The sequence below is a fragment of the Callorhinchus milii genome, unplaced genomic scaffold (assembly GCF_018977255.1).
Source record: "Callorhinchus milii isolate IMCB2004 unplaced genomic scaffold, IMCB_Cmil_1.0 Scaffold5, whole genome shotgun sequence".
NCBI classification, from domain to species: domain Eukaryota; kingdom Metazoa; phylum Chordata; class Chondrichthyes; order Chimaeriformes; family Callorhinchidae; genus Callorhinchus; species Callorhinchus milii.
The window spans coordinates 51,234,368-51,251,365 of record NW_024704746.1 but is presented as its reverse complement, the minus strand read 5'-3'; the positions used below and the strand labels follow the sequence as shown (position 1 = coordinate 51,251,365).

The following is a 16,998-nucleotide window of genomic DNA, read 5'->3' as shown; positions in this document are numbered from 1 at the left end:
CTACCTTCCCATTTCCAACCTACCCTTCCTTGCCAAAGTCCTGGAATACATTGTTGCAAGTCCAACTTTGGTTGCCACCTCTCCCTCCATTCCCTCCTCAAGCCCCTGCAGTTTGTTTTTCACCCTGCCCACCACAGAGAGAGAAGTACTTGGCAAAGTCACAAATAACATCCTCTCTATCAGTGACCAGGGCTTCCTCTGCCTCCTCGTCCTCCTGGATCTCTCTGCCGCATTCAACACAGTTGACCATCCTCCACCACCTCCTCCCTTATCCACCTCAGTGGGACCACACTCGCATGGTTCGAGTCCTATTTTACCAACCGCATATCATCTTGGCAAATGGCTTCTCCTCCCGCCCCCGCCCAGTCACCTGCGGGATTCCCCAGGGTTCCATCCTTGGCCCTCTTTTTCTCCTTATCTATATGCTCCCTCTGGGTGATGTCACCTGCAGAGATGGGGTAAACTTCCACATGTATGCGGACGACACACAAATCTACTTTGCCTCCTTCAGTACCAACTCCAGGTCCACCAGTGTTCTATCAGCTTGTTTGGCAGACATCAGGGCCTGGATGAGTGTAAACTTACTGCAGCTGAATGTGGACAAGACAGAAGCCATATTCCTTGGCTCCCATCAACATCTTCCCCCCTTCCGGATCTGAATTCCTCAACCTCCCTGGGTTCTCCTTCATTCTCACCGCAATCTAGGTATCTGGTTCGATCCCCAGCTGTCCTTCCTCCCCCACATCCAGTCCCTGAACAGGACCGCCTGCTTCCACCTCCACCACATTGCCCAATTCCCACCGTACCTTATCTCAAATGCAGCCGAAACCCTCATGCATGCGTTTGTCACCTCCAGCCTGGATTACTCAAACACATTCCTCACTGATCTCCCCAGCTCTGCTTTTCTAAAGATCCAGCTCATCCAGAACTGTGTTGCCCGCACACTTACTCCCGGACCAAACTCCATACCCACATCTCATCATTTCTGGCCAGGCTACACTGGCTCCCCATCACCGAACGGATCGACTTCAAGATCCTCACAAACGTGTTCAAATCTCTTCATTCTCTGGCACCTCCCTACTTCTCCGACCTCTTCACTCCCCAGTCCACCAACCAGTGACACCGCTTGACTGGCACCGCCATCTGCTCGTCCTTTGCACCATCTGCCCCACCATTGGAGGTTGCATTTTCAGCCACTACACCCCAAAACTCTGGAATACTCTCCTTCAATCCCTCCGCCTTGTCCCCTCTCTCCCCTTTTTCAAGCCCCGCTTGAAAACCTTTCTATTTGGCCATGCTTATGGTCACCTCCCACACCCCCACCTTGGCTCGGAGTTAGGCTCCGCCTTCTGAGATGCTACGCTACCCTGCGTGGAGGGCGCTATGTTGTTGTTTGTTATCCTGGACTGCAGCTGTGGTCCCCACTAAATACAAATAAAATACAAACATGATTTACATTGATACAGAGCCTCTCACTAAGCGATAACATGACTTACCGGGCACCTGAGCTGGAGTTGGCGTGGGAGGGGAAAGGTTAAAATCTACAAAAAAAATTGTAGGTTTTGAAATGCACCTTAAGGAGGTGAGGGAGGGAGTGAGAAGCGAGGATACGACCTGGATGGCCAGAAATTAAAAATATGTTCGTAGCTGAAAGACAGCCAAACACTAGCTCAAAAGCAACCTGATGTTATGCTTTGCCTGCTATATGGTTTCACCCAGAAAATACACAGTCACTCCACTTCACAATAAATTCTGTGAAGTGCTTTGAGATGTTTCAACATTGTGATAAGGCGCTATATCAAATGCAAGAACTTTTAGTATTTATATGGGTAACAGAGCAGCCAACTTAGGTTGATGTTATTCGAACTGTGAGAAAAGGTCTTAAAAGGGAAAAAAAAGTGTTTTGCAGGTTTAAATTTAAAAATGTTTCATGAACTGTGAAACAACAAAAACATGCCCCCAATTGGGTATGAACCTGCCCAATTTGGCAACATTGGCTACCACCATCTTAAACTACGACCTTAGGGTAAGCCAGAGGGCCTTGGGGATGGAGTTCCGAAGAGTGAGGCTGGAGGGGCTGAGAGCCTGATGGCAGGCAGGGTGGGGGACATTGTTAGCAGACAGCTTTTTCAGGTGTTCTTCACCAAACTTGCGTTGAGTGAAGTTCCCTGTCTCGGTTGCACCATAGATATGCCTTGAAAAGAGGAGCTCAGTGAAGTCGAGATTTCAGTGCAGTTCGTAATCCTGGACCAATAGAAAATATGGAAATATTTGCCAAAAGTTGTGGGGAAATTTGACAACATTTACGGAAAATTGTGGGGTTTGATTGATGCTGTTGAGGCATATCTTAACTGGCAGCCTATATTTTTTCACTTTATTGATAAAAAACAAACATAAAGAAATAACACATACAGGATGTCCCTTTCATGTTAGGAGGTGTCTCAAAGAGCTTCAAAGGATATAATGTAAAGTGTTGTGACTTTGTTATTTGTAAGTGAAACTGTTTGTGCCTCTGACCACCCTACAACTCCAGTGTCTTGCTGATCTTCCACCATACAAGGTCCAGCTTATCCAAAACTCTCCCACACCAAACTCCATACACCCATCACCCCAGTCCTCACCAGTCTCCACTAGCTTTCTATATCCAAAAGGATTGACCTCAAGATCCTCACATGTTGACGTCCATGCATCTCCCTACCTCTCCAACCTGCCCACCCGCACTTCTCCACCCACTCCCTTCACTCAGCGGACACATCTGCTAACACCTAAGTGCCACCATTGGTGGCTGAATCTTTAACCACTATGCCCTAACCTCCAGCAACCCCTATCTCAGTCAAGCCACCAACCCTCCCCACCCCACCCATCCTGCTCCCCCCCCCCTTATCTTTAAACCACTTTTAAGACCTTTCTCTTCAATGGCCCTTAAGGTCATCTCCACCTTCTATGCTTGGCCTTCAATTCTGCCACTGTACGGCTGTCCTGCATGAACAGCACTATAGAAATGGAAGTTGTTGTCTGTCTTTAACAGAAAAGTAAGGGAATTTTGCTCCTCCTGGTTCTCTTATGTTAGATCTTCAACATCCACCTGAACAGACCCAAATCATACAGCCCAACTTAATCAAGTACGTAGAGTTAACAGTTTTGAAACAGGATATCTAGCCTAATTAGATCATTATCAGGTTATTATACTGCACACAAGCATCCACTCATCCGAATTTCTTTCCCATGGTATTTGCAGTGAGCTTCCTCAAAAATATGTTGATGCTTTCTTCTTCAACCACAGCTTCTAGCAATGAGTTTAATATTCCCACCATATAAAGTTCCTTTTTTCAGAAATGTTTGTTGCTAACTTATATTTATGTACACCTTATCAAAACTTTTCCTAATTTTAAAAAATGTCTATCAGGCCTTCAATTGCTGAATCTCAAACAATAAAAGACAATAGAAAAATACTTTCATTTGATCTTGCATCTTTCATGTTGAGGGGACACTTTAAAGCATTTCACAAGATATATTGTAAATTACTGGGTATTTTGTAGGCAAACACAATGGCCAATTTCTGAACAGCAAACAACCATGCAGTGAACCACCAATTTTATTTGAGATAGTTGGCTCAGACACCTTTTCACAATCTTGAAATAAGATGACCAGAACATTACCCTCAGTGTAATGTCATCTGTGAATTTCGAAAACATGCCTCCTATATTGGAGTCCAAACATTTGTGTACATGTTCCTCCATTGAAATGTATTGTACAAATTCAGTATTCAGTTTGAGCATAGATTGCAACATATGTTGGATTTCAGTGACAAAAGAGCTTGAATTTGTGTATTTTTATATTTTCTCACACGACCACTGTTTTTAAAAAATTATTTCACAGGTGCAGTTCTGTATAGGATTTGTGTGTATACTTAAAATGGTAACTCCTATTGATGTCTTATGTATAATGTAGCAAAGATATCTGTCAGTGAGGCAGAGTAATGGGTTTATATCTGCACCGCGTTTCTTTCTGATTTGCTTCTAATTTAGAATGTCGATACCTTGTGGTTGGTCAGCTATGTGTCTGTCACAAACAGTGATATCTTTGAAAGTGTTTTAAGTTAGAAAAATGTCTCTAATAATCCAAGTGTCATGGAGCATTATATAAATTATGTCCTGTATACAATTTTATAAAATTGTTAAATATCAAATTGTCAGAAGATCCTATGGCAAATATGTTGTCTGTCAGACTGGTTGCCCATCCAGAGAATGGAAGATGGACCAAAAATATTTGTTTCATTTAGGACAGCGTAAAGCTCAGTGCATTGGCTTTGAATTGCACTTCCTCAAATGGACTAGTTGCTATTCTAATGTGGGAAGTTGCAATCGATCCATGTTCAACTTTCAATGCAACAGAGTCTTCTTGAAAACTGCCCAATAAAAACATGCAAAAAGAGAAAGTAAATTAGAAAAGGATCAGCCCTTCCAAAATTCCATCTCTCATATTTGGCTGCTGGTGAGTTAGCATTCCAGTGCAATTCAGGATCTAATCATTCCTTCAATATGTTTATTTCAGTTTTCTGACATCTGGCATGTATTCTTATTCACTGCTAGTGCAGATCATACTATTACATGTACCACAGTGAGTGACAACAAGTCTTTCAACCAAAAGTAACAGACTGATGATATCTATGAAAGGCAGATTTGAATGAGGGAAAGCTCTGTTGCTAAATCACCAGTCTGTGGCTCAAAACAATTGGACTAAGCCAAGTACAAGATGAATGTCATAAACTTGTATTATTGATTTACTTTGTGCACTAATACACATTTGTTGATGTAATCTTTTTAGTTAAACAGAACAGCATATGTCTTTTTCCTGCAGCGTATATTTCAGCTAACCCAGCCATCTGATGACTTGAAGCAGTTTGGGAAATGCAAGAAAGAATCACTGCTATGTTCCACTTCAGACACTAGTTTCAGATGTCCTGCACCAGGCACCAAGAGTTCCTACATTGTGCCCACAGACAAGGAAACAGAAACAGTTGTGTGATAGTTGAGAAAAGGAAAAAGAACCCTTTGCAACTGAATGCCGGATAAACTGGTGTCCATAATTTCATGAGCTTTGCTTGCAGATGTTCATATCGTCCAAAACTGGGCCTCAACCAATCTCTTATGATGAAGTGACAAAATGCTTTCTATTTTCTTGTTAATTTTCCCCCCAAAATTGTGGTGGGCAAGTATTAAAACAAAAATTTAAGTATACCCACTGGCTTTATTTTTTCGCCCACAAAAATATACAATCAATCCACTTTACAATATATTGCGTGAAGAGTTTTGAGAAATCTTAACATGATAAGGCACTATATCAAATGCAAGATTTGACCACTTGCTTTTGGCTATCAAGTGTCATTTCCTAGATCCCCTGCCAACTGACATCATCAACATCTCCCACTCCACTGGTTCATTCCCCCGCCTTTTGAAACTGCTATTGTGTCACTCCTGTTCTAAAGAAGTCAGAACTTGATCCATGTATGCTCTTCAGCTGCCGACCTGTCTCCAATCAGTCCTTCCTTTCCAATGTGCTGCAATAAATCATCGTTCTTTCACAGCACTCTCTCCTCAAGCCCCCCACCAATCCGATCTCTGCCTTGCCCACAGCACCCAAGAATGCTCTACTCAAGTTCACCAATGACATTTTCTGACTGCAGTTCATGTCCTCTCCCAAAACAGGCTACACAAGCTTTTCACTCCCACCCTTGCTAAAGATCTACTGGTACCTTATCCTCCAGTGAAATCAAATTCAGAATCCTCCAGGACCTTACGCCACCCCACCCCAGTGATTTCCTACAATCCTACCATTCCTCCGCTTGGCTTATATTGGTTTGCTTTATGTCAACCACCGAATCTACTCCAGCATCGGTGGGTAAGCTGTCATCCATTCTTACTCCACTCTGTGGAACTTCATCCCGGATTCACTCTGCTTATCCCTTCTTTCCTACCTTAAAAGCTTGCCTTAAGATCTTTCTTTTCGACCACCCTTTTGGACACCTATACTCCCCACCACCCATAACCTTCCTCATTTCCTGTCAACTCCTGAGTTCCCCAAACCTCAAGCTCCCTGAGGACCTTCCAAGGGTGAAAAATGCTATATCAGGAAAAACTGATGAATTTGTTTTGTTGCATACTGGAACCAATTAAAGTTTGCATGTGGACTAGTTTTCCACACCACTACCAACAGTGTGGATAATAGACACTCAAAAGTATCTAATGCGAGGTTGCACAATCTGATCTCCAGGGTGGTGGAGAGCCTGGTGTCTGCACTCATTTTGCAGGATTATTTAATTTGACACTAATCTGACATGACCAACAATCCCCCAAATAAAATTGATAATTTCCTTCTCGGTTGACATTGCTGTGTTTGCTCACAAAATACAGTTATTCAACTGCAGGGTATCCTGTGGAGTTCTGTACCTCAGTGGTTAGAGAACTTGCCTCGCCATTGAGAGGACCTGGGTTAGATTTTCGGGTAGGACAAAACTTTGGGCAAGTTTCCTTACTCCACACACTTCTGTTTACCTAGCAATAAATAGGAACCCGATTGTTCGTGATTGGCGGATCACTTTTCTGGGGGTAATATTCCCTTAAAAAAATGATAATAATTTGGTCACTCAATCCACAACTGTTTGTGGTGCATAATTGGCAGCCCCGTTTCACCAACAAATATACAGTCAATTCACTTTACAATATATTCTGTGAAGTGCTTTGAAATGTCTAGAAGATGCAAACAAGTTATATCAAATGCAAGGATTGTTATTATTATNAAAAAAACAATATAACCAGTGTGTTTGTATACATGTGTATTTCATTTTATTTGTACCTGAAACTGTGTATGTGCCTCTCTCCGTTCTCTTTCAGTTACCTGCAAGATGTGTCTTGTGCTGTGGGTTTGGGATTTTGGATTGCGCTGTATGCAAATAAAAAACACGTTCCTGACATTGGGCGTGTCTGTACCAGTGTGGGCTGTACATTGGGTGCCTAAGGCCCGCAGTATCAATAGTTCACACATTTAAAAATCAGGAACAGATCAACAGGAGTGAAGCAGTCCATAATGGTCAAGACATAAAAGGATTTTCAGAATATTTTCCCCATAAGAGGAACTTGAAGCAGTTTTATTTGAACAATGTGACTTTTCTACCTTTTGGTGTCCACTGGCTGTTGATTGAAGTGAAAATGTCCAAGTGATTCAGCTTCAGATGTTTGAAGCCAGAGCTGTTAACATACTCACATTAACTTTGAACTGTAGTAGATGGAGAGAGGACGTTAAAAATATCTTAAGTCAAGCTTTATCTACTTCATATTTAACTGGATGGAAGGTAGAAATATGTAGATGAGACTGTTTATTTCTACTAAGTCATACATCATTATAGGGATGTATAGCATTAAGGATCTTAGCATTGACCGCAATGATGCCTCATATTTGCAGAAGCCCCTTTTCGGGTGAAAAGTAGGAATATGTATATTCCCTTTAACTGCAGACCCATAAGGCCTTTGCAGGATCTTTTGAAACACAGGAAGTAAAAGGTGGTTATGCCAGAAAGAACCTCAAGTATGGTTCCTACACATTTGCATCAAAAATTTATAAGATCAGAACTTATTTGAAGAAAAGGCCCAAACACACCTCAACTGATGGGAAAGGTTCAGGGGTACCTGAAAATCTAAATAAAAATAGATGTTTTGAAGAAAGATGTCCACTGGAAAATGTCCTTATTTCAAAACTAATTTTAAAATATCACAAGTAACTAACACAGAATCAAACATTAATATTTTAAAAAATCCATAATCCTTTCTCCACAAACCACACTTGATCTTTACCAAACAAAACTTTAACCATGATTTATTTTCTTGTTTAATAGACAATCTTTTAAAGCCTCCACTATTGCTGCTTCCTCCTACTGTCTTCTCGCCGTTTTGGAAAGCAGAAGCCCTATTCCTTATTGGTTACATAAGAAAATGAATTTCTCGATTAAAATTCATCTCACTGAAATTTAAAAAAAAACCCACCTAAATATGCCATTTCCTAAACAAAATTATATGGAACAAATGTAAAATTTGGATCCAGTAAAGGTTTAATTGTGGCCAACTCTACAAAATGTCACCAACCTTATACAAAGATCAATAAATATTATCAATACTCAAAATCCTCCTCATTTATTGTCCTCCTAAACTGCCTGGTTCCTTCATCCCTGACATCTCCTCCCTCCTCTCATCCATCTATTTCTGCACTGAACACCTGATCATAATGGGTGATTTCAAACTTCACCTAAACTCCCTTTGCCCCATCTCCTCTGATTTCACTGCCCTCCTCTCCACACTAAATCTCCTGGAACGTAGGTCATAACCTCCCTCCATGAGCCGCTGCAGTCTGTTTTTTGCCCTGCCCACAGCACAGAGACAACATTTGTCAAGGTCACACACGACGTCCTCACTCTCTGTGAGTAGGGCTCCTTCTGCCTCCTCAAACTCCTGGACCTCTCCACTGCTTTCAACACAGACGACCATTCCATCCTTGATTGAGTCCTACCTAACAAACTTCGTTCACTTTATCTCCTCAAACAGCTTCTCCTCCCTCCCCTGCCCATTACCTATAGTGAATCCCAAGGTTCCATCCTTGGCCCCTCCTCATCTACATGCTCCTCCTTGGCGATGTCATCCATAGACTTTGGTAAACTTCCACACATATGCGGATTCCGTACAAATCTACTTCTCCTCCTCTGGTTGCAACTCCAGATCCGCTGATGTTATCTCGGCTTGTCCGGCGGACATGACGGCCTGGATGACCGAAAACTTCCTACAACTCAACGTTGACAAGACGGAAGCCGTACTCATTGGCTCCCATTAACGCCTTCTATCCTGCGTCTCTGACCTCCTCAACCTTCCCTGCTCTATTCATTAGACTCACTGAACCAGTGCGCAACCTAGACTTCAAGTGTTTTACCCACAGCTGTTCTTAATTTTGACACAGTTACCCTATTCTTGCAGTCCTTTATAAAGTGTAAATAATACATATACGTAACTATATAATATTATTTAAGGGAAATGAGGAGGCTTGCCCCTTTAAATGAGTTCGGTAATATTTCAGTTGCAGAAGCTGCTGGCAGCACAGAGTTAGTAAGCAGCCTGCACTAGTTTGCAACTACGTATAGATCCAGGGCTGCTTGATGGACAGTCAGCTAACAAGCAGCTGTAGCGTAAAATAACACATGGGCGCTAACGTGGGAAAAACCCTCGCATTCGCATCATACGATGGACTGAGCCACACATCTACATAAGGCAATGCTCGGTGCTCCTCGTGGTTGCTAACTGATGGTCATCATCTGGTACTGATGTGTACAGGACAACTGTACAGTCAGGGCTGGTTTTATATTTCTTTACTAATGTAGTATTGTGCCGCCAGTTGTTATAGTTATGTGCGATAATGTTTGATTGCATTGTTGTTTATCTGTTATTGGTGTGTTCCTTATATACAGGGGAGCCGAGGGTTGGTAGGTTTTAATTAAAGAGCTGTTGTTTTTATTGAATATAACCTCGAGTCTCTGTAGTATTCTCGATAAGGAGTAAGCATTGGGGTTAACTGGGAATACCTGTCTGTCTATGTTTAAGTCTGACTTGGTTCAGTCACCTTTGAAATAGGGACTTACACACTGACAGGGATTGGAGAGAAGCAGAGGCCACTTAGTATTAAAGCATTAATAAAATTTGCACATACATCAAGGAGTGAGAACCATGGCACTTGGCACCCAATGCAGGGCTCGTCGACATTGATGTAGTACTTGGGAATTTATTTCTACTAGATTGTAAGTATAAGATAATGGTAGATGCAGCAAACGAGCAGGACAGATTACCAACATACAACATTCCGTGTTCCGCGAAACATACAGGGCGAACCCACTGAGAAAACACTTGCAATGGGCGAATGACTATGTGAATGAGGTATAGCTACCATCAATTCAATAAGTGAAGAGAGAATTTGGGTCATTAGCATAATAAATGCAATAGAATAATAGAATAGAATTGGTAATAAAAAAACATCTAGAAACGGAAAACATAATAAAAAATAGTTAGCATGGATTTCAAAAAGGAAGGTTATGCTTGACCAACCTGATTAAATTCTTTAACAGAAAGAGTAGACAAGGGTAATGTGGTAGATGTAATATATTTAGATTTCCAAAAGGCGTTCGATAAGGTACCACATAATATATTAATGAATAAGGTCAGAGCATGTGGAGTCAGGGGAAAACTAGAATGAATAGCAAGCTGGCTGCAAAACAGAAAACAGAGAGTAGGGGTAAAGGGTAGCTACTCAGACTGGGTGGGGGTGGGGGCAGTGGTGTTCCACAAGGATCAGTATTGGGACCACTGTTGTTCACAATATACATTAATGATTTGGATTCGGGAATCAGCAGAACAATTTCAAAATTTGCAGATGACACCAAATTGGGTGGTGTAGTTAATACAGAGGAGGACTGCAACAAATCACAGCAAGACATTAATCAACTTACTGAATTGAAATGGCAAATGCATTTCAATATAGAAAAGTGTGAGGGGGTACATTTTGGTAGAAGGAATAAGGAAGTCACATACATCCTGAAAATAAAAACCTAAATGGGGTAGAGGAGCAAAGGGACCTAGGGGTACACATACACAATTCACTAAAAGTAGCAATGCAGATTACTAAGGCCATAAAAAAGGCAAACCAGGCATTGGGGTTAATTTCTAGAGGGATAGAAATGAAAAGCAGGGAAGTTATGGTAAACCTCTATAGAACCTTGGTTAGACCACACTTAGAATAATGTGTGCAGTTCAGGTCCCCACATTATGGAAGGGATGTAGAGGCACCAGAGAGAGTGCAAAGGAGATTCACAAGATGTTTCCACTTGTGGGGGAGACCAAAACCAGGGGCCATCAATATAAAATAGTCACAAATAGATCAAATAGGGAAGTTAGAAGAAATTTCTTCACACAGAAAGCAGATTTATATAGCGCCCTCCACGCCGGATGATCATGATCCCAGAACTGAGAGGTTATACCTATCAGGAAAGGCAATTATTTTGGCCTGCGGGCCACTTCACGAGGTTTGGTAAGCTTCGCGGGCCACACACTTAATATAGATGCAAATGCTTAATAATAGCTCAAAATCAAGTCTTACACGCATAAAATAAAGTCTATATAATTGACATTCATTGAAAACAACTCATTGAGCAGACATTTATTCGATATTTATTCATTTATTCACATATTGATGAGAATGTGAGAAGCTCACTCAATGGGAAGATTGAAAGCGCTGATGTGCGTTAACCAGACAATTGAAGTCAGCATCGTCTCCGTTGTTGCAATGCGGAGTACTGCTGCAAGGTGGTCATCAGTCATTGCAGATCTATGTTTTGATTTATCAAATTTCATCACAGAAAATGTCTCCTTGCATATGTATATTGATCCAAACAGGACAAGCATCCTCCAGGCACAAGCCTTTATTTTTTGCTATATTCATTAACAGAGGCATAAAAACTGGGAAGCGGCACTGATTTGAATTGCTCTGCATGCAATGGATCACATTGCAGGTCAATAAGCTCGACTTGGAGGTCAAATGGGGCTTTGTCAACATCAAATGAGAAAGGTGAAGAGACCAACGACAGGTCATTTTCGATCAAATTGAAATCCGGCGAAAAAATTCGGCATGTAAGTCAACTAGTGACAAAATATACTTTTTAAGGCTTTCATCGCAAACAATAATTTGCTGTAAAGTTGGAAAGAGGGCAAACAGTCTGTTTCCTATCTGATGCGATAAAAGAAATAATTTTGTTATAAATGACTTGACACTGCAATACAAATCGTGCACAAAGGCCCCCTTCCGTTACACTTTTGAATTCATTTCATTCATGTGGCCCATGATATCAATGGCAAATGCGAAATCAGAGAACCAATTCGTATAGTTCAGCTGCGGGAAATGTAATCTTTTTGTTTCATGTCCAAAAATAAATCAATCTCTGCTCTCAGTTCCCACACTCTTTTCAAGACCTTTCCTAAACTAAGCCATCTTACATTCGTGTGATACAGAACATCCATGTGCTCAGATTCCAATTCCTCAAGCAGAGTTACAAATTGCCTGTGGTTTAATTCTCTTGTTCGAATGTAGTTGACCACTTTCGTAACTGTGTCCACGACATTTCTTAGTTTTAGAACACTCTTACTGAGGATCTCTCAGTGCATAATGCAGTGTAGAAAAACAATATTCTGTTCTGGATTTGTTTCTTTGAATTGATCTTGAATTCTTTTCAGTAACCCAACATTTTTGCCTGTCAGATTTGGGCTTCCATCGGTGGTCACATTCACCAATTTTTTTCCACTCCACTCCTAATTTTAAGATACACTTATTTATTGCCTCCAAAAACTCTTCTCCAGTTGTCCTATCTTTCATTGACTGCACTGATGCCAATTCTTCTTGAAGCTCAAAATGTTTGGTGATATCTCGAATAAAAATTATCAACTGGGCTGTGTCCTTGACATCACAACTCTCATCGAGTCCCAGTGAAAAACATGCAAAATTGCTTACTTTATTTTTTAACTGCAGATGCAGCTTCTCAGATATATCCTTGACACGTCTCACAATAGTTCGCCTTGACAGGCTAATGTTCTCGCATTGTTTTTTCTTGTCTGGGCATAAAATCGAGGGAGAGTCAATCATACATATTATAAATATAAATTTATACATTCTCCTTCAGAGAATGGCTTGCTGTTCTTGGCGATTTTGTGCGCTCAATAACAACAACAACAGACTGCTCTCTACCCAGAGTTTTGTTGTTGTTGTTGTTCAAGTTGTAGTTTTTGAGCACTGCCACACTTTCTTTGCAAATTAAGCACACAGCAAAAATAGTTAGAAGTCCATTCTTTGTTGAATATTTGTCCCCTTTCCACTTCTTTGATAAACTCATTTCGAATTAACGTCCTCTTCCCTGAAAAGTATTGCTGCGGTTGCCGTGCGCGTGTTTGAAAATTTGCCAATCCGTATATTTCTGAGGTCAGCCTGATTCAACACTTAAGGGAGTGTGCGCACAACTAAGCGGTGTGATTAGCTGATGTTCCCGGTATGATTCAAATGCAAAATTTGTGCGACTTTCTGGGCCTAAACGAACTATAACTTTTTTCTATTGCTAGACACAATGACGGGCCGGATAGAATCATTTGGCGGGCCGGATATGGCCCGCGGGACGTATTTTGTCCACCCCTGCGGTAGAGCAATATGATGAAACCAAAAGTTTTGATTTCTTTCCTCCTACAGATTGACTACCAAGATGTTATTTTCTGAACATATTAATTATTGTGGAGTCCTGTAGCTCAGTGGTTAAAGCACTTGCCTTGCAACTGAGAGACCTGGGTTAGTTTCTTGGCAGGATGAAATGTTGGGCAAGTTTCCTTATTCCATATGCCCTTAACAGAAAGTAGGAACTTGGTTATGGGACACTGCTGTGCGTGACTGGCCGGCGTGTTTCGCCCACAAAATATACAGTCAATTTACTTTACAGTATATTCTTTGAAGCACTTTGAGACATCTCAAAGACGTGATAAGGGGCTATATCAAATGCAAGGATTACTATTATCGAGAGGGGGAAATGTCACGGTTACCCTATTCTTGCAGTCCTTTGTAAAGTGTGAATAATATGTATATATAACTATATAATATTATTTAAGGGAAATGAGGAGGCTTGCCCCTTTAAATGGGTTCTGTAAGATTCCAAGTCGGAGAAGCTGCTTGCAGGACAGTTAGTAAGCAGCCTGCAGGACTTTGCAAGGTTCAGGGCTGCTTGATGGACAGTCAGCTACAGCATAAAATAACACATGGGCGCTAGTGTGGGAAAAACCCTTGCATTCGCATCATACGGTAGGTAGAGTCACACGTCTATATAAGGCAATGCTATATCAGGGAAGTAGCCATAAGTACGGTCAAAGAGGAAGGTTTTCAGGAAGGTCTTGAAAAAAGGACAGAGGGGGCAAGGCGGAGGGATTGAGGGAGTGTTCCAGAGTTTCGGGGCATAGTGGCCGAAAGCGTGACCTCCGATGGTGGGGCAGAGGGTGTGAGGGACGAGCAGGAGGCCGGTGCCAGACAAGCAGAGGCGCTGGTTGATGGATTGGGAAGTGAGGAGATTGAAGAGGCAGGGAGGAGCCAGAGAGTGAAGGGATTTGAACACGATTGTGAGGATCATGAAGTCAATCTGTTCCCTCCAAAAGTCTCAAAGTGATTCACAGGAAATTGTTGTCAAGTGCAGTGGTTTGTAGGTGATCACAGGTTTCTACCCAGAGCAGGTACATCAGTTCTCCCTCGTGTTTCCTCCCAGTCACCCTATATGAGAGATCTGCTCCTTGGTTGCCCAGCCATCAGGTTTGGCCTCTCTCAGCAGCAGGGCCAGAAATTGCTTTCACCTTGCTTTTGTCTCATTTAGACATTATTCCCCAAGAGTGGTCTTCATACCTCCACTTACCAGCTGGAGAATATGTTCTCCAAGGCAATGTTGGGGGCGCGGGGCGGGTGGGGGGAAAGAGGGTGAGCATTCTCACTTCTGAGTCAGACATGTGTATTTCAGTTGCCTACAATATGTTCCACTTCACAGCAATTCCTGTGAGGCACATGGAGGTGTTCTTCTGACGTGAGAAACACAATGTCAGATGCAGGGAGTGTCCGTTCATCTAGTTTCCATTTCTATAATTGAATTGATCCAGCTTCAATGCACAATTATGATAACACATCCCACACCCTAGCAGAACCTAGAGTGAAGATATTTCTCCTTGCTGTTGATTTTTCTGATAATCAATGCCCCCATTGTCACCAATTCCCCATGAAACATACAAACGGTGTACCAGATTACATTGTTATGGTCTCTTCTGAATATTAAACACATGTGTCCTATCCCTTTCAATCTACTGTTTGAATGGGTGGAAAAAAATACTTTAATCCCTGTCTCATTGTACCAGTTTTTGTGTTTGATATTGCACCTTTTATTACCTTGAAACACCTCAATCAGATAAGAACATAGGAGTAGGGCATTTGGCCCCTCAAATCTGCCATTTAATAAGATCATGGCTGATCTTCCAGCCTAATTCCATTTACCCGTCATATCACCATATCCCTTAATCCCTTTAATTTTTAATAATCTATCAATCTCAATCTTGAATATGTTCAATGACTGAGCATCCACAGCCTTCTGGGGTAGAGAATTCCATAAATTCACTAGTCTCTGAGTGAAGAAATGTTTTCTCAACTCAGTTCTAAAGTGATGAACTTTAATCCTGAGACTATGACCCCTAGTTTTAGATTCTCCAATCAGGGGAAACAGTCTCTACCCTGTCAAGACCCTTGAGAATCTTATAGGTTTCTATAAGATCACCTCTAATTCTTCTTTACTCTGGAGAATATGGGCCTCATCTACTCGACCTCTCCTCATAGGTCAACCCCGTCCTCCCAGGAACCAACCTAGTGAACCTACGTTGCACCCCCTCTAAGGCAAGTATATCCTTTCTTAGATAAGGAGACCAAAACTGCACACAATATTCCAATGCGGTTTCACCAAGGCCCTATACAATTGCAGTAAGACTTCCCCACTGTTGTACTCTACCCCCTTTGCAGTAAATGCTAACATGCTAATTGCTTGAGTACTTGCTTACTAACCTTCTGTGATTAGTGTACAAGAACACCTAAATCCCTTTGAATATTTAGTATCTAGTATCTCCCCCTCTAGAAAATAATCTGGTTTTCTATTTCTTCTATCTAGGTGAATAACTTCACACTTCCTCACATTATACTCCATCTGCCACCTTCTTGCCCTCTCACTTAACCTGTCTATATCCTTTTGTATCCTCCTTGTGTCCTTCCTCATAGCTTACTTTCCCACCTAGCTTTGTATTGTCTGCGAATTTGGATACATTAAGCTCTATTTCCTCATCTAAGTCATTGATGCAGGGTCTAAACAGTTGAGGCCCAAGCACTGATCTTTGCGGCACTTCATAGTCACAATCTGCCAATCTGAGAATCTGTTTATCCCTACTCTCTGTTTTCTGCTAATATATTACCCTTAATTCCATAAACCCTAATCATACGTGGCACCTTGTCGGATGCCTTCTGAAAATCCAAGTACACTATAACCACTGGTTCTAACCAGTGCTAGTTACATCTTCAAAAAACTCTAAAAGATTTGTTATAAACGATTTCCCTTTCATAAAACCGTGTTGACTCTGCCTAATTGTATTATGACTTTTTAAATGCCCCACGACGACATCCCTAAGTATAGATTCTAGAATTTTCCCCATCACCAATGTCAGGCTAATTGGTCTATAGCTCCCCATTTTTTTCTCTCCCACCCTTCTTAAATAGTGGCATTACATTTGCGACCTTCCAATCAACGGGAACTGTTCCAGAATCCAGGGAATTTTGTAAGAACAAAGACAATGTATCCACTATCTCTGCAGCCACCTCTTTTAAACCCTATGATGCAGGTCATCAGGTCCAGGGGATTTATCAGTTTTTAGTCCCATCAGTTCCTCTAGTACTATTACTTTATGATATTAATCTCTTTAAGTTGCTCACTACATTAGTCTCTTGGTTCCCCACTATTTTTGGTAAGTTTTTAGTATCTTCCAACGTAGAGATAGAAGCAAAGTATTTGTTTAGTGACTCTACCATTTTTTTACTCCCCATTATAATTTTGCCTGTCTCTGCCTGTAAGACCCACATTTACTTTTGTTAATCTCTTCCTCTTTATATACTTATAAAAGCTCTTACAATCTGTCTTTACATCTCTAGCTAGTTTATTCTCATATTCCATTTTCTCCCTCTTAATCAGATTCTTGATTATCCTTTGCTGATCTCCAAAGCCCTCCCAATCCTCAGGTTTACAGCTCTTTTTGGCAATATTATAGACCTCTTCTTTTAAGTTTATACTTTCCATAACTTCTCTAGTTAGCCATGATTGAA

General features: G+C 41.4%; 1 protein-coding gene across 3 annotated transcripts in view; it reads left to right on the top strand.

The window, feature by feature from the left end:
• LOC103181872 (sodium- and chloride-dependent GABA transporter 2) overlaps positions 1 to 5,240 on the top strand; it is a 32,173-nt gene extending 26,933 nt beyond the window's left edge. For 2 of the 3 annotated variants that reach the window (XM_007898630.2, XM_042335580.1), the window contains one exon: positions 4,861 to 5,240. In XM_007898630.2, the coding sequence (XP_007896821.1) occupies positions 4,861 to 5,028 (168 nt within the window). In that variant the 3' untranslated portion in view covers positions 5,029 to 5,240. The remainder of the gene's footprint in view (positions 1 to 4,860) is intronic. The other variant, XM_042335579.1, reaches the window with a different exon arrangement.
• Positions 5,241 to 16,998: the final 11,758 nt, after the last annotated feature.